Source organism: Chiloscyllium plagiosum, unplaced genomic scaffold (genome assembly GCF_037043375.1).
Source record: "Chiloscyllium plagiosum isolate Xiang-an unplaced genomic scaffold, Cpla_swu_hap1 HiC_scaffold_11, whole genome shotgun sequence".
Lineage (NCBI taxonomy): Eukaryota > Metazoa > Chordata > Chondrichthyes > Orectolobiformes > Hemiscylliidae > Chiloscyllium > Chiloscyllium plagiosum.
In genome coordinates, this window is record NW_028270149.1 from 33625711 (window position 1) to 33650783 (window position 25073).

The following is a 25073-nucleotide window of genomic DNA, read 5'->3' on the forward strand; positions in this document are numbered from 1 at the left end:
GCAGGGAGATTTGCTCAAGCTGCTCTGGATTTAAACTAGAAAGTGATTCCTGGGGGGGGGGGGGGGGGGGGGGGGGGGGGTGGAAGAGTGATGGGCTACAGGGAAATAGGGAGGCAAGAGATCAACCTGATACTGATATTGTTGGGAAAAGGAGCGATACAAACAGTCAGGGCAGGCAGGAACAAAGCAGAGAACAAGGTAGGACTGATAAATTGAACTGCATTTATTTCAATGCAAAAGGCCCAACAGGGAAGGCAGATGAACTCAAGGTGTGGTTAGGAACATGGGACTGGGATATCGTAGCAATTACAGAAACATGGCTCAGGGATTGTCAGAACTGGCAGCTTAATGCCCCAGGATACAAATGCTATAGGAAGGCGGGAAAGAGGGGCAACAGAGGAGGGGGAATAGCATTTTTGATAAGGGATAGCATTACAGCTGTACTTAGGGAGGATATTCCTGGGAATGCATCCAGGGAAGTTATTTGGGTGGAACTGAGAAATAGGATGATCATCTTATTGGGATTGTATTATAGAGCCCCTAATAGTCAGCGGCAAATTGAGACACAAATTTGTAAGGAGATCTCAGTTACCTGTACGAATAATAGGGTGGTTGTGGTAGAAGATTTTAACTTTCCAAACATTGACCGGGACTGCCAGTGTTAAGGGTTTAGATGGAGAGGAGTTTGTTAAGTGCGTGCATGAAAAGTTTCAAGTATGTAGATATACCTATGAGAAAAGGTGCAAAACTTGACCTACTCTTGGGAAATAAGGCAGGGCAGGTGACTGAGGTGTCAGTAGGGAAGCACTTTGGGCCCAGCGACCATAATTCGGTTAGTGTTAACATAGTGATGAAAAAGAATAGACCAGATCTAAAAGTTCATGTTCTAAATTGGAGGAAGGCCAATTTTTACGGTATTAGGCAAGAACTTTCAAAAGTTTATTGGGGGCAGATGTTCGCAGGCAAAGGGACTGCTGGAAAATAGGAAGCCTTAAAAAATGAGATAACCGAGGGTGCAGAGACAGTGTACTCCTGTTGGGGTGAAAGGCAAGGCTGGTAGGTATAGGGAATGCTGGATGACTAGAGAAATTGAGTTTTGGTTAAGAAAAAGAAGGAAACATATGTCAGGTATAGACAACAGAGATACAGTGAATCCGTCCATAGAAGAGTATAACGACAGTAGGAGTATACTTAAGAGGGAAATCAGGAGGGCAAAAAGGGAAATGAGATAGCTTTGGCAAATAGGGTTAAGGAGAATCCCAAGGACAAAAGGGTAACTAGGGAGAGAATATGGCCCCTCAAAGATCAGCAAGGCAGCCTATTATGGAACCACAGGAGATGTGGAGATACTAAATGAGTATTTTGCAGTGTTTACTGTTGAGAAGGACATGGAAGATATAGAACGTAGGGAAGTAGATGCTGACATCTTGAAAAATGTCCATACTACAGAGGTGGTGGTGCTGGATGTCTTAGAGCGCATATAAGTGGATAAATCCCCAGGACCTGATCAGGTGTACCCGAGAACTCTGTAGGAAGTTAGGAAAGTGATTCCTGGGCTCCTTGCTGAGATATATGTATCACTGATAGTCACAGCTGAGGGTCCAGAAGATTGGAGGTTGATTAATGTGGTGCCACTATTTAAGAAAAGGTGGTAAGGAAAAACCAGGAAACAATACACCAATGAGCCTGACATTAGTGGTGCGTAGGATAGAGGGAATCCTGAGGCTCAGGATTTATATGGATTTGGAAAGGTAAGGACTGATTAGGGATAGTCAACATGGCTTTGTGCATGAGAAATCATGTCTCATGCACTTGATTGAGTTTTTTTTGAAGAAACAAGGGCAGAGTGGTGGACGTGATCTATATGAACTTCAGCAAGGTGTTCAACAAGGTTGTTTATGGTAGACTGGTTAGCAAGGTTAGAGCTCATGGAATACAGGGAGAACTAGCCACTTGGATACAGAACTGGCTCAAAGGTAGAAGACAGAGAGTGGTGGTTGAGGGTTGCTTTACAGACTGGAGGCCTGTGACTAGTGGTGTGCCACAAGGATCGGTGCTGGATCCATGCTTTTCATCATTTATATAAATGATTTGGCTGTGAATATTGGAGGTGTAGTTTGTAAGTTTGCAGAAGACACCAAAATTGGAAGTGTAGTGGACAGTGAAGAAGGTTACCTCCAAGTACAACGGGATCTTGATCAGATGGACCAATGGACTAAGGAGTGGCAGATGGAGTTTAATTTCGATAAATGTGAGGGGCTGCATTTTGGAAAGTCAAAATCAGAGCAGGACTTATATACTTAATGGTAAGGTCCTGGCCAGTGTAGCTGAACAAAGAGACCTTGGAGTGCTGGTTCATAATTCCTTGAAAGTGGAGTCGTAGGTAGATAGGACAGTGAAGAAGGCATTTGGTATGCTTTCCTTTATTGGACAGGGTATTGAGTACAGGAGTTGGGAGGTCATGTTGCGGCTGTACAGGACATTGGTTAGGCCAATTTTGGAATATTGCATGCAATTCTGGTCCCTTTCCTATCAAAAGAATGTTGTGAAACTTGAAAGGGTTCAGATAACATTGACAAAAATGTTGCCAGGGTTGGTGGGTTTGAGCTATAGGGTGAGGCTGAGTAGATTGGGGTTGTTTTCCCTGCAGTATCAGAGGCTGAGGGGTGACCTTACGGAGGTTTATAAAATCACAAAGGGCATGGATAGGGTAAATTGAAAAGGTCTTTTCCTTAGAATGGGAGAGTCCAAAACTAGAGGGTACAGGTTTAGGGTGAGAGGGGAAAGCTTTATAAAGGGATCTAAGGGCGAACCTTTTCACGCAGAGGGTGGTGCGTGTACAGAATGAGCTGCCAGAGGAAGTGGTGAAGTTGGTACATTTACAATATTTAAAAGGCATCTAGATGGGTATATGAATAGGAAGGATTTCGAGGGACATGGGCTAAGTGTTGGTAAATGGGTCTAGATAAGGCATAGTCGAGTTGGACGGAAGCTTCCGTTTCTGTGTTGTACATCTCTATGACTCTAATCCTTGTGAACATTTTGCTATCTACCTGCCTAAAGACTGTTCCACCAAACCTCAACTGTTCGTCAAGCCACCCACTGAAGCCAACTTACAGAAATTCATCTATCCACAACAAAATATTCTGCACCCATTCAGTGATGTCATTTATCCTGGCATCAGAAGGGAGGCAACATTGTTTGCCAAACTGTTCAACAGTTAAAAAAAAGCCTGAGAGTCCCCCATGACTATTACATTTCTACACATTTACTGTGATGCAATATTTTCTTCATTGTGGTAAGGCAGAGCTCTGCATCTTCATCAAAATTCGATACTGAAAATCAGTTTGAAAATGCTACTTCCAGTCACACTGGCTGCCTCTTCCTGTTAGCCACCAATTTACTGTGCCCAGGGCTCTACTATTGTAGGTTTGGTTGTTGGAAAATTCACCACAGGAAATTCACAGCATAGCATTGTTCCTCAAAGTTTCCAGTTAGTTATGACCAGAAACCTTGAGCTCAGGTTTGAGAAACTGAAGCACACATGGTTACATATTTTGTCTCTTACTCTGCAAAATTCCAGCGAATACAAACAGAGTTCGACCAATCTTAGAACAAAGAACAAAGGAAATTACAGAACAGGAACAGGCACTTCGGCCCTGCAAGCCTGCACCAATCCAGATCCTCTATCTAAACCTCTTGTCTGCTTTCTAAGGCTCTGAGTCCCTCTGCTCCCTATCCATTCACATATTTGTCTTGATACAGCTTAAATGACGCTATCATGCCCAGCTCTGCTGGCAATGCATTCCAGGCACCCACCATCCTCTGCGTAAAGAACTTTCCACACATATCTCCCTTAAACATTTCCCCTTTCATCTTCAACTCATGAACCCTAGTATTTGAGTCCCCCACTCTGGGAAAAAGCTTCTCGCTATCCACTTATCTATACCTCTCATGATTTTGTAGACCTCAAATCAGGTTCTCCCCCTCCCAACCTCAGTCTTTCTAATGAAAATAATCCTAATCTACTTAACCTCTCTTCCCTAGCTAGTGCCCGCCATACCAGGCAACATCGTGGTGAACCTCCTGTGCACCCTCTCCAAAGCATCCACATCCTTTTGGAAATGTGGCAACCAGAACTGTATGCAGTATTCCAAATGTGGTTGAACCAAAGCGTTATATAACTGTAGCATAACTGCCAACTTTTGTACTCAATATCCCATCCGATGAAGGAAAGCATGCCGTATGCCTTCTTGACCACTCTATCAACCGGTGTTGCCATCTTCATGGTACAATGCCCTGAACACCAAGATCTCTCCATACATCAATTTTCCCCAGGGCTTTTCCATTTACCGTATAGTTTGCTCTTGAATGAGATCTTCCAAAATGCATCACCTTGCAATTGCCCGGATTCAAAACCATCTGCCATTTTTCTGCCCAACTCTCCAATTTACTCAAGGGTGGCACAGTGGTTAGCACTGCTGCCTCACAGCGCCAGAGACCCGGGTTCAATTCCCGGCTCAGGCGACTGACTGTGTGGAGTTTTCATATTCTCCCCGTGTCTGCATGGGTTTCCTCCGGATGCTCCGGTTTCCTCCCATAATCCAAAAATGTGCAGGTTAGGTGAATTGGCCATGCTAAATTGCCCGTAGTGTTAGGTGAAGGGGTAAATGTAGCGGAATGGGTCTGGGTGGGTTACGCTTCGGTGGGTCGGTGTGGACTTGTTGGACCAAAGGGCTTGTTTCCACACTGTAAGTAATCTAATCTAATCTAATCTATCTATATTCTGCTGCATTCTCTGACATCTCCCTTCACTATCTACTACTCCATCAACCCTAGTGTCATCTGCAAACTCGCTAATCAGACCACGCACACCTTCCTTAAGATCATTTATGTGTATCACAAACAGTGGTCCCAATACGGATCCCTGTGGAACACCACTGGTCACAGTTCTCCATTTTTAGAAATTCCCTTCTGCTACTACTCTCAGTTTCCTGCTGTCCAGCCTGTTCTCTATCCATCTAGCTAAAACATCCTGGAGCCCATGTGACTTCACTTTCTCCCTCAGCCTACCATGGGGAACCTTATCAAATGTCTTACTGATGTCCATGTATATGACATCTACAGCCCTTCCCTCATCAATCAACTTTGTCACTTCCTCAAATAATTCTATCAATTTAGTAATACATGACCTACTGTCCAGAAAACCATGCTGCTTATTGCTGATAAGCCAATTTTCTGCCAAATTTAAATAGATCCTATCCCTTAGTATCTTCTCCAGCAGCTTCCCTACCATTGATGTCAGGTTCACCAGTCTAAAATTACCTGGATCATCCCTGCTACCCTTCTTAAATAAGGGGACAACATTAGCAATTCTCCAGTTCTCTGGAATTTCATCCATGTTCAAGGATGTCGCAAACGTATCTGTTAAAGCTCCAGCTATTTCCTCTCTCGCTTCCCTCAGTAATCTGGAATAGATCCCATCTGAACCTGAGGACTTGTCCACCTTAATGCCTTCTAGAATACCCCATACTTCCTCCCTCCTTATGCCGACTTGACGGAGAGTAATCCATCCCAATCTCAAAATCCGTCATGTCCCTCTCCTTGGTGAATACCGACACAAAGTGCTCATTAAGAATCTCACCCATTTTCTGACTCCACTCATAACTTCCCCCCTTTGTCACTGAGTGGGCCAACCCTTTCTCTAGTTACCCTCTTGCTCCTCATATATGAATAAAAGGCTTTGGGATTTTCCTTAATCCTGTTTGCTAAAGATATTTCATGATCTCTTTAAGCCCTCTTAATTCCTCGTTTCAGAAGGATCCTACTTTCCTAATATTCTTCCAAAGCTTCGGCTGTTTTCAGTTGCTTAGACCTTATGTATGCTTCCCTTCTCCTCTTAGCTAGTCTCACAATTTAGCTGGCCTGTGATCCATGGTCCCCTAATCTTGTCATTTCTATCCCTCATTTTCACAAGGACATGTCTGTCCTGCACTCCAATCAACGTCTCTTTAAAAGCATCCCACATATCAAATGTGGACTAACTCAAACAGCTGCTCCTAATATCCCAACATTCCCCAGTTGCTGCTGAATTTTGCTATAGTTGGCCTCCCCTCAAGTAACCACTCGGACCAGTCTCATCTTTGTCCGGGAGTACTCTAACACTTACGGAATTGTGATCACTATTCCCAAATCTTTCTTAAAAGACAAGCTATCTTTTCCATGTATTAGTTAAGTAAACTTGTGCAAATTGCTTTAATAAGGAGGCCAAATCTGAACAAGGTACTTCACAGCATGATCTCACCAAGGCACATGAAGCATTCCAGAATTCCCACATAACACAGGAACTGCAGGCAACAGGTTCTACGATATCTCACTGTTTTACTCAAACTTACATTTGTTTTCAGTTTTGCCTCATTTCCAATTATTGTTAAATTACTGATTTGCTTAACAAATACAAACTGGATCCCTTTATCATTGGAAAGTGCACCCCAAGAAAATAAATTTCAATTGATCTCCTTTTATCTCAGAATTATGATTATATATTTACTGTTGCTCCCTTACTTTAAAATACTTAGCACCTCCTTTGCTATGTGCCTTACATTGCCCAATTCACTAAATTCCTGTCATCACTCTGTTTAGCAAATTGATCGAACAGCCTTCAAGTTGAGTGCACATCACGAGGAAAGAAACAGGGAAATAACAAAGCAAACTCCAAATGAACTAGATTCCGAGATAAGTACTGAAACAAGAATTGATACGTTACATTAAACTGATTTTAGTCTTAAATCGAATCACAAACTTACCATGAGTTGTGTCATTCTTTATTATCTATGTTTTTCTGATGATTTATGAGTATGATTGTTAAGAAAAATCACAATTATACATCCCTTATGTTGTGAATTTTAAGGCAGAATTTTATTCACTAACAGAAGTTGTTTTAGGGGCCTAAATTGGTCAAACCAGACTGAGAACATCAATGTTGAGAGAGTGGTGCTGGAAAAGCACAGCAGGTCAGGCAGCATCCAAGGAGCAGGAAAATCGACGTTTTGGCAAAAGCTCTTCATCAGGATGAAGGGGTTTTGCCCAAAATGTCGATTCGCCTGCTCCTCAGATGCTGCCTGACACGTGGTGCTTTTCCAGCACCACATTCTCGATTCTAATCTCCAGCAGTCCTCACTTTCGCCGAGAACATCAATGTTTTATTCAGCTACTTGACAGTTCAAATCTGGACATATCTAAAATAGCATAAATTTTAATCGACGGAGAAACTTCAATAAATCTATTTTTTATTAGGAGTCAATTTATTTCAATTGTCAAAGGGTCAATAAAAGGATATTGTTTTTTGTCTTCTTTCAAACCTCCACTCTCACGCTTCTCTTTTTTGTCTCCTTTATCATGTCTAGATTCCTGTAAAATATGATAAGGAAAAGTGTTACAAACTTTAAATGTGTTGTACAGATCTAGGTCGCATTAATTGCATTGCCTAAGGGAGAAACAAAAAATATTATGACTGACAAAAACATGCTGTACACACAAACACGTCCAACAATACCACCTGGGCATTTTTTTTTGCTAGCTCATTTCTTTCAAATCTTGCTCATCTACTGAAACATTGCTTTTCTGTCTAATTATCAAAGTTACTCATCTTCAAGATACTATTCTGCTTTATCCTTATTATTCAGTACAGCCATAAGATTTCACAATAGTGACAGCTCTGTTTCCTCCATGTCAGCGCTTCCCTTATGCTGAATGTAATGTTAGAACCCACTTTCCTTCTGCTTCCTCCCTCAAGGTAAATTATAATGATCTGCAAATACAAGAAGCAATGCCCAGAAAATTAGTTAACTTGCCAATATAGCAGCAGAATAAAGTTGTCCTTTCAGTATGAGGCAATACCCCACGTCAACATCCAGACTTGGCAAGTGGCTCTAGAGTAGAATCATAGAGATATACAGCACAGAAACAGACCCTTTCATCCAATTCATCCATGCTGACCTGATATCCTAAATAAATCTAATCCGATTTGCCAGCATTTGGTCCATGTCCCTCTAAGTCCTTCCTATTCATATACCCACTCAGATGCCTTTTCAATGTTGCAATTAATTGTACCAGCCACCACCACTTCCTCTCCTAGCTCATTCCATACACGCATCACCCTCTGCATGAAAAAGTTGCCCCTTAGGTCCCTTTTAAATCTTTCCCTTCTCACCTTAAACCTATACCCTCTAGTCTTGGACTCCCTCACCCCCGGGAAAAGACCTTGTCTATTTAGCCTATCCATGTCCCTCATAATTTTATAAACGTCTATAAGGTCACCCCTCAGCCTCCGATGCACCAGGGAAAATAGCCCCAATCTATTCAGCCTCTCCTTATAGCTCAAACCCTGCAAATCTGCCAACATCCTTGTAAATCTTAAGAATGACAGATAACTCATTTGCGAAGGTGCAATAAGCTGGAACACTGAGTAGGATTTGATAAACTGGAGAAACTGGAGCTAAAGTTAATGCTCAGTAGGGCAGAAAAAACAGATCTGGAAAATACAATGAGACAAGGGAGACAAAAGAGGATCATGCCCACTACTCAAACTTGGTTTCAGTTTAATTCCCTTTCCAATATTTATTTGACTCACAATAAAGCAGTGAACCAATCAACTGAACAGATAAATTCATTAAGAAATTTATGTTGGTAGATTTCATAAGTTGAACTTGTATGACCACTTTCATCAGATACAACCTTAGCTTATGTATTATGCATGCGACATAAACGACAGTTGAAGAGGTGGCCATGACTGTGAGTAATTTAATGAAATACCAGTTTTTTTTGGGGTTAATAATCACGCAACACCAGGTTGTAGTCCAACAGGTTTCGAAGCGCTGCTCCTTTATCACCTAATGAAGGAGCAGCGGCTCCGAAAGCTAATGCTTCCAGTTAAACTTGGACTATAACCTGGGGTTGTGTGATTTTTAACTTTGTACAGCCCAGTCCAACATTGGGATCTGCAGATCAGTTTTTCTTTTGGATATTGGAGGATCTATCATCTGTTCTTAGCATTTTCTGCTTTTACTTCATTTCTGAGAATTGGAGCTATATCAAATTTCACCTCTGGAGAAGAGAAGCAATCCCTCAGAAAAGTTGGCAATTCTGTCAATGCTTCAGGCCAATCATGTGCAAGTGACAATAAAGTTAAGTCCAATATGCATTTTAACATATTAAAATTTCTTAATTTTGCAGATGCTTGCTAAAACACATACTTTTTAGCAAAGTGTCCACTGTGCAATAAAATTACACATAGTAAGTTCATTTTAACAAAATATATATTTTGACATTAACGTTGGATCAGAAATGATCAGCTACTTTGAAAAGATTTTGTAGATTTCTTAGGCATACATTAAATTGCATACTTAATTCTATCCTATAACCAATTATCAAGGATGCACACATTCATATTTACAAGACTATACCTTCTTGCTTGTTGTTGAACTCTTTTCTAGTTTTTCTAGTTTGATGGAATCATTTTTATCCCTGTCTTTACCAGAGCTAGATTTTGAACTCTTATTTTTCTCCTTTTCAGTTGAACGTGGGGAATCTGCAGGACTTGCACTTTTACTCCTTTTTCCAGAGCCACCTGTTAAGTAAACATTGAATCCTCATTTCTCTGGTAGTTAACTACAAAATTTTACAAAAGAGGTAGTCTAATGTTAGACTTGCTTCAATTGTAACATTCTTGCCTTAAGAATCACAAGGTTCCCGATTCAAATCCCATTCAAGACATGAACACACAACATAGGACAACATTTCTATATGATACAGATGGACCATTGCACTGTTGGAGATGTTAATAAACTGATGAATTTTCTCCTGCAGGTGCACATTATAGCTCTCAAGTAATTGTTTTTGTTTCTGTTTCAAAACAGTTCTTTTTCAGAAATTGCTGAAACACTTCAGCAGATTTGGCAGCATCTCTGGTGAGAAAGCACGTTTTGAGTCCAGTGACTCTTCTTCAGAACTGTGTTTCTGTTTTTTTGTTTCTGATTTCCAGTATCTGCAGTTCTTTTGATTCTTTGTTAAGAGCTGTTTTGGGTTCGCCGAATATCTCAAACACCATCATAAAACAATATCTGCTCATATATTCCATGCTGTCACATTTCCTTGCCTTACAACAGTAATGGCATTTACCAGTTTAATCTACTGATTTAGCACTTTCATTTCAATGTATTTCTTATGATTGCTGGCATAGCTGAGGAAGAGCAATATATATCAGTTATCACATTTGAGGAGACTGTGTATCATAAATCATAACTATACATATGCACAATTCACCTTCCATTTCTCTGAATGCTAATTTTGAAACAAAAGTCGGCGAGGTCTACTGGACAAACGTTTTAAGACATTTTTTTTAAAACATGTCCATTGCATTTTGTTTAAAAGGGAAACTGCTGTTCAGATTAAAACAAAATGTGGATTATAAGAAACAATTTGGGCACAAATTGCTGAATGCTTGCGAGTAGGTATTTTATTCAAGCAATGACATTATCTGCAAGAAATTTAATGTCTAATCTCTGTACATAATTCACATTCACACAAAGCTAAATCACTTTGGAAGTGATTCTGAAAGATAAGATTTATATGCATTTGGACAGGCAAGGAATGACTAGGGATAGCATAGTTTTGTGCAAGGGAAATCATATTTTGCAAACTCGATTGAGTTTTTGAGGAGGTAACCACAAAGATTGATGAGGGCAGAGATATGAGTGCTATCCCTTCTCCTCACAGGCACAGACCAAAGAATTTACCCAATTAGTCAGCCAGAATCAATACTGCATAAACAGAGATATAAACCACAACTTAACCAATAATTCACTCGCTAGCTCTGCTTTCTCTGATCTACACAGAGTTCGCCCAAACCTTGCAGCAACCAAATTTCAAAACATTTAGAAATTCATTCCTGGACTTGACCCACTATACAGTTCTTCATTCTTCTTTGCACCCCTTAACAATACTATACTGGATGTGAATCTCTCATTCTCTTTTATCATTCATCATAAATATCTAATGAACAAGTTCCTGTGAACTAAGATTGATTATACACTATGTCTTTGAATCTACCCTAAAAAGCCTCCAAAAGTTCTATTCATTGAATAAACTGAGAATGTGACACTTGCTGTTTTGCACATGTAGAAGATAAACATGGTCAAGAGCAAGGATCAATAATAATCAGATAGATTACAACGGCTACATAAGTTTAATGTAAACTCACTATTCATATTGTTGCTATCACCTATTCACTGTGGGAGTTGATGGGAATGAATGAAGCATCAATGTCATTATTCTAGGATGTTCAACCTGTTTTTCAGTTCAGAACTTTACATCATGGAATAAATCCTCCCAGCCATTTGTTTAATGACATCTTAGTACTCGATATTCCAACTCACTTTACATTGCTCTAAGATTCATTTTGGTCAGGGCAAATACAAATTTTAATGGACGAATCTTTTAAAAAGGAATCTTGACCAACAAGATTTCTCTTAACTCTGACAGGGAGCTGGTTCAAGCTATCAACAGTAACTCCCTCCCATCCAATCCATTTAAACACCTTCAGAAAAATTATTAGACCATGCCTTCAATCAATTCTTCTTATTCTCCTGGTTAAGTAGTCCTTATTTTTATTTCATTGTTCTGTACTCTGGTCATGTTCAGCATTCAAATAATAGTTTGATGTACTCCACTGTTGCAGCATTCAGACAGCTTGGATTTGTCAAGTTGCGCTCAGAATTTAAATAACAACATATATTAAAGCTAACCTGTCCCATTTTCATCTTTACGCCTTTTTGATTCTTGTATGTTCTCTCGGTCACTGTTTGAATGATCCTGAAAGAACAAGACGAAATTCAAATTGAGAATAACAAAGGAAATTCATTCCAAGTATTGTTTGCAGGTGCCACATTATTCAAACAAATCAGTCAGCTATTCCTAACCCAAGCTTCTTCAAATACCAAGACGAACATCAGATAAGTTAAAAAGCAGAAATAGAAAGAAAAATACTCAGCACAGTAAGTAACATTTCAACATAATAAGCAATATAACCGATTCACCAATTTAGTTTGAGCAGACTCACAACTGACAAAATATGTATCGGTCAATCTTTCATTTGCTTTATTTTCATGTTTTTATGTCTTACCCTTTTGCGATCTTTTCTTTCTTTGTCTTCTTTCTTTTCTCGCTCTCTTGAGCGATCCCTCAACTTCTCCACCTCTTTCTTCTCCACCTCCCTTTCTTTGCTCTTTGACTGTGTGCCTGTACTATGGTTGGTGTGATGCGGGCTATGGTGCTGTTAAAAATGATGTAATGCACACTTATGATCATAACATTTCAACTGAACTAAATGGTTTCCATTAACGTCAATGTCCTACAATGACAATCTAAATGCAGAACACATTTGCCTGTTAGTTGGCTTTTAATTAAAAACATACATCTGTATACAAGAGCAATTCCATTCAGGATGATATTGAAAAACTTTTATAAAAATGAAGACTGATCAGAAGTGGTTTAAAACCATTTTTGTGATTGAAGATTACTGTAAAATAGATTTAGTAAGAATACCGAAATTGTGTTTAATTGGTGATAATTGGCAAAGTTAATATTAAACCAATTTCTAAGTTCCCCATTCCCAGAACCAAATCTCTAGATATTCCAAATGATCGATAGTAAAACTTATTTTAAACATAAAGCTTTAAATCATATTCCATCAATTCACCATGACTTTTGTCAGCAAAATTTTTATAATTTTTATTTGTCCCCATATCCCAAACTCACTCTCAGAGGTGCTACTTTATATGGTAAGTAATTAATCAAAACATCATTTAACAACTATCTCAGGAAATTTCTGATTAACTATCCATAATTGAAGGGAACAGCATAATATTTAACTTCCAGGGCCATTGGCATCCACCAAACCAAAGTCAAGTAGAATTTTTATTATATGGTGCTCCCAGAAATTTTATTTCCTCTGAAGATTCCGTTGGAATTCATTTTTGTGAAAACAATGACCTTGATAAATTCTAAACACGGAAATGCTAAACTCCCTCCCTGCCAGGACTTGTCACATGTTCATGATGTTAATCTATCAATGGAGGCCACAATGCTTCTTTTACATTTTGTTGCACATTTCAAAACACAAAACTATGTATTGTCCAATTGTTTAGAAGTAGTAAATTGCAGCACAAATAAAGCCACAATGCTTAAGCAACTGCACACTAATGAAAAACAAACTTAACTCTGTTAGCCTTCTTTCAGAGCTTCGACAATGTTGGTAGGCTACCTGACTATGAAAATCATTGCAGCTAAGTCAGGTTCAATCCTCTCCCCCAAGAGTACTACTTAAGGTTGCCTTTCTTAGCAGGGTCGGGGTGATGGAGGAATGAACAGTACAGACAGGGAATGGAAACTGAAATCTTACAACCATCATGGTTTAACACCACAATATCTGATGGCTTTTGAAATTAGATCTGGATGACCATACGGACTACTTATATAATCACCGTCTGTCCTATTTGAGCTTTAATCTTTAAATGATTATTTATGAAGTCATAGAGATGTACAGCATGGAAAGAGATCCATTGGTCCAACTCATCCATGCTGAGTTTAATTTGGATAAATGCAAGGGGCTTAATGCAGCCAGCTCAAAGTCAGTCCACGGATTGAGGAGGCCTTCTGAATCTTCTGTTTATAACTGCCAACCCAATCAAGGATCTGAGTCAATGAGCTCCACCTGGCCCTGGTTCCAAACATCACACTCTTTATCTTGGTCTTAAGTAAGGCTGTGCGCTCAAGTAAGAGGCTCTCCTACATGTTCTCCACGTACACTCTAACTAAACCTTTCAGTATTCTCTAAGTTTCAATCAAATAACCCCTCATCCTTCTGAAGTCCAAGTACAGACACAGAGTCCTCAACAGCCCCTCAAATGACAAGTCTTTCATCCCTGCCATCAATCTTGCAAATGTCCTGTGGACCTCCTCCAAGGCCAGATAAGCCTGGAGTTTCTCTCAACATTCTAAATGCAGTCTGACCAAAGCCTTAACCTAAGCAGTACATCCGTGCTCTAGTATTCTAGCTCCCTTTATCTCGACTCTCTGCCTTCTGCAAATCAACCAACCCTCTATCCATGACATTATCTTGCCCGAACACCACTGGCTCTTATCTCATCTAGCAGTCTCTTGTGCGTCACCTTGTCAAAAACCTTCCGGAAATCCAAAGAGATCATGACCACTAGTTATCCTTTGTCTTGTTGGCTCCTCAAAGAATTCTAAGATTCATCAGGCATAACCTCCACTGAACGAAACTGTGCTGACTCAGCCTTATTTTACTACACACTTCCAAGTACTCTGCAATCTCATCCTTAATAATGGGCTCTAAACTCTGACCAATGGCAGAGGTCAGGCTATGTGGCCTATCATTTCCAATCTTCTGCCTCCCTCCCTACTGAGATAGGGATTTTACATTCACCATTTTTCCATTCTCCGAGACCCTCCTTGACTCCAGTGATTGCTGAAAGATCACCAACAATGCCTCCACAATCTCCTCAGCTGTCTCCTTCAGATCTCTGGGGACTGGTCTATCTATTCAAGTTTATTTATTCACCTTCAGACCTTTCAGCATTCTCAGTACCTTCTCCTTGGTGATGGCCACCGCATTCACTCCTACCCTCTGACTCTTGAAGTTCTGTTATGCTGCTAGTATCTTCCACTATAAAGACTGATGGAAAGTCCCACCATTTCTTTGCTTCTCAACTTCACTGTCCAGTGGTCCAATACCCACTCTTACCTTTTAGCTATCTAAAACAACTCTTGAAACCCTCTTTTATATTACTGACTGGCTTTCCCTCATATTTCATCTTCTCCACCCCTAAATACATATCGAGTTAACTTCTGCTACATTTTAAAGGCTTCTCAATCCTCTGGTTTCCCACTAATCCTCACTACATTGTATGTTTTCCCTTTATGCTGTCCCTAACTTCCCTTGGCAACTATGGTTGCCATGGCCTCCCGTGAGTATGTTTCTTCTTCCTTTCTGCTGTGCCTCCCAACTTAGCACCAGAAACTCCTGCCATTGCTGCTCCAACATCTTTCCTGCTGGGCTCCCCTTCCAATCAGCTCTGCCCTATAGCGGTTCCTTCACCTTAAGCTCCCGAATCAAGTTGCAATATACATCACCAAATCCAGAACTGCTGGCACCCTCGTGGGATCCATCACAAGCTGCTCAAAAAAACCCAACTCATCAACATTCCATGAATTCCCGTTCTTGAGATCCACAACTGTAATTTTGCCAGACCATCTATATATTGAAGTGCCCAAATGATTACTGTAATATTGCCTTTTCTATCTCTTGATTTATTTTCTGTCCCACATACTGACTATTGCTAGGTGGTTTGTATTTCACTTTAGTGAGGATTTCTTTTCCATTGTAGTTCTTCATCTTTACCTACACAAATTCTATGCCTTCTGACCCTAAATCGATTGCAAGTTATATAATTTTATTCTTACTACCAAGGCAATCTGACCACCCTCTGCCTGTCCTTGCGATAGGATGTGTATGCTTGGATATTTAGTTCCCAGCTCCAATCCCCTTGCAGCCATGTCTCTATCATACCCATCAAACTGCACTAAAAGCTCAAGTATGTTGCTCTTACGTTGCACACATTTAAGTACAACAGCCTGAGGTGACCAACCCCTTTCTCATCGCTGTTCCTTTATCTGCTGTGCTCTAAGTTAGATCTGTGGCCCTTTCCAAACTCTCTAATTATTTGTTCTAGAAACTTCAATACCCTGTCCAGAGTCCTCCTGCCCTTTAACTTTTTCCATAATTTTCCATGCAACTGAAGCTTCCCATCCACCCCCCCCACCCCAAGAAAAATTAGAAGAATTAAAGCCTACTTTAAATCCTGTTTAATAAGTAACCTGACACCTTTGACTCCACCAAACCTAGATATCTGACTTGAGTCCATCTTGAACATTTGGCCTGATCACCTTTAGCTGTCCCAATTCGCTAACAGCCAAATCCCAAAAGACAGCCACCTTATTTCCAACAGAAAACACCCTTTCGTGGGTTGTGTGGACACTGTCAGTGCAGACTACCTGTAATTGGCTTTGAATCGAGGGCTATTCGGACTTGACCCCATTGGTGCCTGCAGTTGCATGTAGGCCCAGACTGGGCGAGGGGCAGCAGATTTCTTTCCCATGTCGGTGAATCCTGATGGGGCGTTTTTAAAAACCACAATCAATGATGGTTGCCTTGGTCACCATCCCCAGGACTGGTTTCCAGTTCCAGATTTAATTCACTGAATTGAAACTCCACCATGGGTCATAGTGGGATTTGAACCAGTGTCCCAGATCATTAGTTTCTAGGATTACAAACACCATCTCACTCTGCTACCATCTGCTTTAGCAAGGGGTCAGGTGTACAGCCAGTAACATATTACTGCTGCAGGAAAGATACTATTAAATTGGAGAGAGTGCAGAAAAGATTTACCATGATGTTACCAGGATGCTGGTTTAGTTACAAGGACAAGCTTAATAGGCTAGGACTTTTTTCCTCAGTGGTGGAGGTGGTTGAGGGGTGACCATATTGAGTTTATAAAATCATGAAGGGCTTATGTAAGGTGAACAGCAAAAGGTCTTCTCCTCAGGGTAGGGGAGTCAAAATTAGAGATCATAGGTATAAGGTAACAGGGGAAAGATTTTAAAAGGGACCCAAGAGGCAACCTTTTCAAAAAGTGGTACATGGAATGAGATGCCAGAGAAAGTGGTGCAACGAGTACAGTTAAAACATTTAAAAGACATTGAGACAGGGACATGAACAGGAAAGATTTATAGGGATATGGGCAAAGTACAGGCAAATATGACTAATTTAGTTGGGAAATTTGGTCGGCATAGATGAGTTGGGCAGAAGGGTCTGTTTCATGCTATATGATTCTATGACTTGTCCCACCTCACCTCAATCAAACTCAAATTCCATACCAATAATCTCTACCCCATACAGACAGATGACTTATTCCTTTCCACTCCCAACAGAAACTCTGAAACCTCCCCTCACCCCCAGATCCAATCTTCTGCTCATCCTCCAACCAGACCTCAAAACTGCCTGCTATTCTGCATCAAAGCTTAAAGGACAGGCCGCAATGGAAGCAGCCAGACTCCAAAAACAGAAGAATAATAAGTGGACATTGTGCAATGTGATGACTGCCAGATGGATCTGTTCAGATGATAATCAGAAGTTCTGCTTCAATATATTTACTTTTGTTAAAGGAAAAGTTACGCTTCAGCGCACCAGTATAAAGCTGATACACTTCCTCTGCAAGTAGATAAAGATCCCAAACAACAGCTCAGAGAACTTAATTTGAACTATTTGTAACTCATACTGTGACCAGTATTGGGAAAGAATGTGTCAAATAAGATGCCAATGATAACTGTCATTAATTAAGCATCAGCAAAACAGCAGATTCAGAGTTAAATGTTAATATCCAAAAGTTGCTGAATGTGCTGGGATGACGGTTAAACCATTATTTTTGAGAAAATGACACAGTCGCAATGCAATGGACGGCGTTAAGTTGCTGTATTTGCACACTGGATATATACTAAACCCACTATATGCATTTCAGGAGAGAAATTACAAGCATATGTCTCCTATTAACAATGTGATGTGTTAATGACTGTCAATTAGGCTCTTTGGCACCAAACATGAGGAAAAAGTATGTGATAACATCCTAGGTTTTCAAATCAGCAATATTTGAATAAATGTGATTTTTGAATAGCTTTTCCTTTGATTCCTCTTTGCTCTTTCTTTACATGATTGGATATTATACTCAACTCCTTTAATTCATGTTTCTCTTCATACCTCTGCTGTTTATTTCCCAATTATTAAACTTCATTGATTAAAGGGATAATGTCTGGAGTTGTCTATTCATTTAAGCCTCAGATGCCCTGTTTCCCTCTCTGATCATTAACAGCTCATTTATTTAATAACTTGTCAAGGAATAAACCTTCAAGTTTAAGAGTATAGAGGGTGTTTTACAAATGCCCATCCATATGAAAGTACAGTCCATTGTGTTTATCGAACTATACAACAGTCAAGGCCCAATATTTTGATAGAAAAGGAGAATATCAACAGTAAACACCCACAATCATTGTCTTTTTTATTTAAAGCTTGTTGCGACAGAAAACTAACCAGTGCTACCTCTAGCTTGGAAAGGAAAATAACGAGGTGAAAGATCTCACCCCATATTGATTGACAACCATTAGAGTCCAAGACCTGGCTCAATTCGCCTGTTGGTCAAAGTCAAAGTAATCACCTTTAAATTATAAGAAAAATAACCAACATTTTTGAATAGCACTTCTTATGGATTCTCAATTGTACAGCAGCTCTTTGACAGGACACACAAAAGCAATAATGTGTGCTCCCTTTTTGGCATAAGTTTTTTTTAATACTTGGGGAAAGGGGAGGAGAGTGGGATGGGAAGAGAGGGAGGGAGGGGTTGGGGAGAATGGGATAAAAAAGGGTGGGATGATTAGGAGAAAGGGACAGAGACAGAGACAGAGGAAGAGAAGAAAAAGACCGAGAAAGAAAATAAAGGTGAAAAAGAAAGCAGAAGAAGAAAAGGAAACAGAAGTATGCAAGCTAAGAAGAAACAGGAAATCAAATAAAGAAACAGGAAAATTGGTTTTTGAGGGTATATTCATTTTTTTAGCAAAATTCTAAGTAGGAACTAAACTAACCAAGCAGGGTATAATGTTAAATCAAATCTAAAAGTAGAAATACTGCTCCTCCTTTTCAAATAACAACATAATGTATTCCTCAGAACAATCAGCTAGAAGCAACTCAAAAATAAGTGCCACATCAGTCACCCCCATACTAAGTGTAATCTGAAATTTGAATGCATAGTTGATCCCTCTTAGAAAGAGTTATGACCACAATCTGAGGATAACGACAATGTCAAAATTATTTAAGGATCTCAGAGTTTTGATGAGGTTCTCGCAGATTCTATGAGTGCAACAGTCAGAAGAAGTGAAAACACCATGCAACCTGCACAATGCTCAAGTGAGGAAACTATCAGGTCTCCTTCTGAAACACCATAATTTCAAACTTCAGTTGAAAAAAGCATCAGCATTTCATAAGTTTGCTAACTGTTCATTCACTACAGCATATACATTAGAATTTCCCACTCTCAGATTTATAACTTTAACTATAGAATGTGGGAAATCAAATTAAGAAAAATATTCCATCATTGGAATGAGCCAAATCATCAGTTTAAAAGATTATGTCCATCCAATCTAATGGTCGGTGCAGTGTTTAAGTATGTATTATACTTTAGAAATTAGACTTTGAATAAAATAATGTTCAACAACTGCACTTATCTACTGATCTTTCAATAAGCCAGTTTGAATTGGCTGAATAGCAGCTCTTTCAAAAAATAAGTGACTGGGGCAAATGTATGGTACACAAAATTAAGCCGCAAAGAATGGAGAATCACGTTTGCCCTATCTGTGCAAATAAACCAGAAAAGCTCATGGTGCAGGTGGCAATAGATTGGCCTGAATAAAAGACTGCTTCCTGTTAGCCAGCCAGAGAACAGGCCTAAACAGGTTAGCTTCAGATTAGTAATATTGAATGATTGGTGTGCCACAGACTTCAGAAGTCTCCATTTTTTTTTTAAACCAACGGACAGAAGTTATAGGTGCTAAACTTGATGATGAGTCAAGGACAGGTAAGATAACCACCAAATGAAGGAGCAGCGCTGCGAAATCTAACGCTTCTAAATAAACCAGTTGGACTATAACCTGGTATTGTGTGATTTTTTAACCTTGTACACACCAGTCCAACACTGGCACCTCCAAATCAAGAGGTAAGAAAATAAGTTGTGAGGAAGCAAATATAAAAAGATACTGAGTGGACAAGTATGTGGCAAAAGCAGTATACTGTGGGAAACTGGTACAGTTTGGCAAAAGAATGAAAAATATTATCAAAGTCATGAGGGATTGCAGAGCTCTAAGATACAGAGTATTTGGGAATCTTAGCACACGAATTGTAAAAGTCGTTACAAACCAAAGTAGGAAAGCTAACATGATGTTATCCTGAATGAAAATTTTAAGAACTGCTGATGCTGGAAATCTCAAACAAAAACAGAAGGAAATTCTCTAACTTCCCACAACATCCTAGAATACACTTGATCAGGTGCCGGAGATTTATCCACCCTTATGTTTTAAAACCTCCAATACTTGCTCTTCTCTCATGTGAATATTTATTCCTCCCCACACCCACTGAGTTCTCTAGCCTTCCATTTCTTTCGCCACAGTAAAAACTGTCACAAAATAGTCATTTAATATCTCTCCCATTTCCCAAGGCTCAACACAAAGACATCCTTATTGATCTTTAAAGGGTCTGATTTTCTCTCTAGTTGCCCTTTTGTTCTTTATGTACTTGTAGAATCTCTTTTGATTATCCTTAATTTTATCTGCCAGGGCTCTCATATCTCCACTTTGCCTTCCTGAAGTCTCTCTTAAGAATCCCTCTACACTCTTTGTACCCTTCAAGAGATTCATTTGGTCCCAGCTGTCTATATCTAATGTACGATTCTTCGTTATTCTTGACTAGAACTTCATATCTTTATTCATCCATTGTTCCCTAATCTTACCATCCTTACCTTTTACTGTAACAGAAAGATCCTTTCACAGACATTATCACTATGACATTATCCCAACACCCCCCCCCAGCTAAACTAAAATAATTAGAGATACATAATATCTGCAAAAGTATTTTATGTAACTATTTTCTGTCAAACCATACACATACAACTAAAAAAGATTGTTTGCTACATGTTAAGTTCTTCTACTGATCTAGATTGTTTAAGTAGATGGTTGAAGGAAGAAAAATTACCTTGGGCTTTGCAAGTCAGTAATTAATTTGAGTGACAATTTTGCCCTATCAAACTCACAAAATCAATGTTTCACAAAGGTGTACAATAATAGTCAATATATTTAGAAGACTAAAAGGGCATACAATAGATATCTGTCAACTAAAAATGAACATCACCCCTATTGACTTACTGATCCGGTGAAACCCAGTTCTGACGGCTTACTTAAAGACACTTACCATTGGAAAACTGGGTTGTATTTTCAAAGATTATTATGGTGTGCTTTAAATGCCAACTCAAGCTAACAAGCTAGTGTAGTTTATCATAAGAAACACTTAATACATAATTAGAAGTGTGTTATTTCCAGAATTATCAATCATATTTATAAAGTCAACCTTGCACTTTGCAAGGGTATTTGTAAACTTTTGCAACTAAAACATTTTAGCAAAAGAGCCATAATTTAAGCTTGTTCAGTATTTGTGCAAAACTGCATCAAAATCAACAGAAGATTCCTTTCAATTTGTGCACTTCTCAGGTTACTTTTAGTTACTTGCAAATATCATTGTAGTGCAAATCGACAAAGAACAAACGCAAAAGTTGCTGGAAGAATTCAAGTCAGGCAACACCTATGGACAGAAACCGAGTTAATGTTTTCATTGGAGCTTGATTTGAAAGTGCTGATGAAAAGTAATTGATTTAAAATGTTAACTTTGTTGTTGTTCAGATGTTGCCTATCTTGTTGAGTTTTCCAACATTATGTTCTTGTTTCTTATTTCAGATTTTCAGCACTTGCAGCATTTTGCTTTTATGCAAAGATCAAAGTTCAATTTTGAACACAAGTTGTAAAGCCAGCTAATTGCTGAGAGTTTTCACAAATCCAATTTCTTACATTGCTTATTGCCCCCACTACTTGTACATCCTGAGTTTTCTCCTTTTAGTTTTGATGGGACTGATTTGTAATAGTATTTAATTTGCCTGACACTGGTCGTAACACATCCTCACCTCCTTTGCTGACATCCTACCCTCCCAGTAACCGATCCATAGGCTATTCCTCACAAATGAATCTAACCATACTGCATTGGTCAGCAATTCAAATGCGAAGGGCACCACAATCAAGCCTGAACTAATCTTCATGTTACATTCATATTTTTGCAGACATTCCTGAACAGTAATGAAGATTCAAAATATGTTTTTATCCCCTTCACATAAAGTGGAATACACATGCAGCTAAATTTTGGGGCGGCACGGTGGCTAGCACTGCTGCCTCACAGCACCAGGGTCCCCAGTTCGATTCCGGCCTTGGGTGACTGTCTGCGTGGAGTTTGCTCATTCTCCCAGTGTCTGTGTGGGTTTCCTCCGGGTGCTCCGGTTTCCTTCCACAGTCCAAAGATGTGCAGGTCGGGTGAATTGGCCATGCTAAACTGCCCATAGTGTTAGGTGCATTGGTTAGAGTGAAATGGGTCTGGGTGGGTTACTCTTCGGAGGGTCGGTGTGGACAGGTTGGGCCGAAGGGCCTGTTTCCACACTGTAGGGAGTCTAATCTAAATTGCCCAGAGTGTTCAGCGATATATAGGTTAGGTGCATTAGTCATGGAAATGCAGGGTTAAAGGAATGCGGTAGGGGGATGGGTATGCGTTGGATGCTCTTTAGATGGTTAGCGTGGACTCGTTGGGCCGAATGTCTTGTTTCCATACTATAGGGATTTTATGGAATCTATCATCTGATCTAAACCAAGAATACATGTTTCTGCTCAGTGTGTACCACTTTAAAAAAGCTGATGCTATCAACATTTTGAGACCTTTGCTCAGTTTAACAGAAGCAAATAATATTTCAAGTAGAAACATAAAATTAAGAAAACACAACTTAGCTGAAGTATTTTGGGAACTGCCAGGAAAAAACTCTGCTAAATAGTTGTAAAATGCAAAGCAGCAAAATACTTGCAAAAATTACAGCAAATGAAAGTATTACAAATGCAGTGTTTCTCACAGAAGTTTACCAACAAAAGTAACATGGTTAAAATAAGGCTCAAGTCTCAAAATAAAGCTCAAATATCAAACCTTTGCTGAAGATTCCTTGTGATCTCCGAGACCATCCTGTAGGAATGAATGGAGATGACAGATGAGCTGCGGCGCTTCTCAGACACCAGAGGACTTTGGGATGCAAGTTGACGACCTGTGTAATGTCTTGCTTCTGACATGCAGTTACACCTTTAGGAACTAGGCTTTAAGAACTGTTATGCTTACTGGGCAAGACAGAAAGCTTGACAATAATGCATTTAAAAATCTGTGTACCAGGAAACAGTTTGATATGAGAGAAATGGTTTTTCTAACTCGTGTAGGTATATCATTTAAATCTAAGTCTGATCTTGTTATTCATGACTGTGGTGCATATATTAACTATATTGCTAATTTACATTAATGTACAAACCAATTACAGAAGAAACCCCCCAGAAATGCAGCATAATAAAATTTAAAGTAAAAATGTTTGTATTAACAAATATGCACAACTTCAAGTAAGTTAACTATATGTTTAAATTTGATTACATTATAGAACACTGTTTCCCATGTAAGTATACTAAGTGAACAATTAACTTCAATGCAAAAAATGTTAATTTTGTAAATAGGTGCAGCTCAACAAACCACAATGGCCTCTTTAACCTCCCTCCAGTGCACTGCATCCAGGAATTGGAACTTACAGCTCGAAGTTTCAACCCACTGCAAATTCAAGGATTCGTGGGGGTTCATCTACATTAAAATAAATACAGCAAACGAAGCAAGGAAGCATCTGCCCTGATTCTTCTATTAGGATACACCCAGGTTTCGTGCTGCGTAGAATGCCATCGGCCCTCTTGGTTGGAAGGCGGGATTTGCTGCCATATCTGCTTTTCCTAAGGCAGGTTTCAAAAGGCTGGCACCCCCAAGGGAAAATAAACCCACGAAGGGAAGATACTAACAACAGCTGCATGCTGACAGAATTTACACAACTACAGGAGATCTGATCACCAAGGAGATATTAAGACTTTAATGGAATCCCCTCCATTACTTCCTTCCTAGAAGGTACGAATTGGTAGAATGCTCATCAGCAGGCCTCATGAATCCAGAGGTATCCGGTAATTCTGAACAACTCCAAGATTCTTCAGCGCTGAAACACTCTTCACTCTCAGTGCTGACACCTCGTTTGCGACTCCACTTTGAAGCTATTTTGCTTGTAGCATTATTGCTCTCCAAAAACTGACCACTTAATACAATTTTGAGGCACTTCGGAGAAAAATATTCTTGCATTTTCCTCTTACTATTTACAATTTTCGCTAGGTCCTTGAAGCCTTTTATATAAAATTTGCTTATTAAAAAGTCCAATAAAGAAAATGAATGCATTTTCTATTTAAAAGAAACCTCCAGAGGCTCCACTGTGCACCTTGTATCACTTGAAGGAAGACGAATATTTCCAGAAAATCGGTATTCCAAATAGGACAGCCTAATATTGACGGTGCCTTCCTTAGGCTATACTAACCTTTACAGTAGTGGAATGTGACGGTGAAGAGTGGGAATCAAGCTTGCGTCGTTTTTGTTCTGAAACAGAAGAATTATTACAGTCATTATGTTGCTACATTCTAGTTGCTGATTCCAGCACATTGCAAATGTAAAAAAGTTACTTAAAAAAACTACTCTTTACACAGTTCTCCTTAGCTATATTCTAAATACATTTTTTAATTGGTATCAATATTTATTGTTTACAAACAAAATACAGAGCCGATAGATATTTTCCACATGTCATGAAACATCACAATAGGAATGAGACAACTAAGAAAATTATAGATGCCTCAGTGATTGTGTAGGTTCTTGTGGAAATTCGCTGTCAAGAAGTTATCTGAAGACGTGAGTTAATTTTTCTTTTAAAAAATTCTGAAGAGAACTGTAAACCAAGTCTCATCAAATCTGGTTCAGACTCAATACTTCAATTCTGTCTCATGGTCATCAAGTCAAAATTTTGTTTTGTCCAAATTTCAAATACAATAGACATGACTCAATTGTCTGAATCTTTACAGCAAGACCAAGAAAAGGGCAATATTGAAAGGATTTAGAAGTCCGTCAAGAGTTTGCACTTTGTTCTCATATTTTACCTCATTGCGGATTAGATTGAGCATCACCCACTTGCAGCATAATAACT

General features: G+C 39.3%; 1 protein-coding gene across 4 annotated transcripts in view; it reads right to left on the reverse strand.

The window, feature by feature from the left end:
* thoc2 (THO complex 2) overlaps positions 1-25073 on the reverse strand; it is a 149222-nt gene that overhangs the window by 5588 nt on the left and 118561 nt on the right. For 3 of the 4 annotated variants that reach the window (XM_043704869.2, XM_043704870.2, XM_043704871.2), the window contains 7 exons: positions 24417-24475; positions 22964-22999; positions 12182-12331; positions 11805-11871; positions 9465-9628; positions 7340-7410; positions 6807-6855 (listed from right to left, as the gene is read on the reverse strand). In XM_043704869.2, coding sequence (XP_043560804.2) covers positions 6828-6855; positions 7340-7410; positions 9465-9628; positions 11805-11871; positions 12182-12331; positions 22964-22999; positions 24417-24475 — 575 coding nt within the window. In that variant the 3' untranslated portion in view covers positions 6807-6827. Of the gene's footprint in view, positions 1-6806; positions 6856-7339; positions 7411-9464; positions 9629-11804; positions 11872-12181; positions 12332-22963; positions 23000-23601; positions 24476-25073 lie in introns of those variants that run through there. The other variant, XR_015758635.1, reaches the window with a different exon arrangement.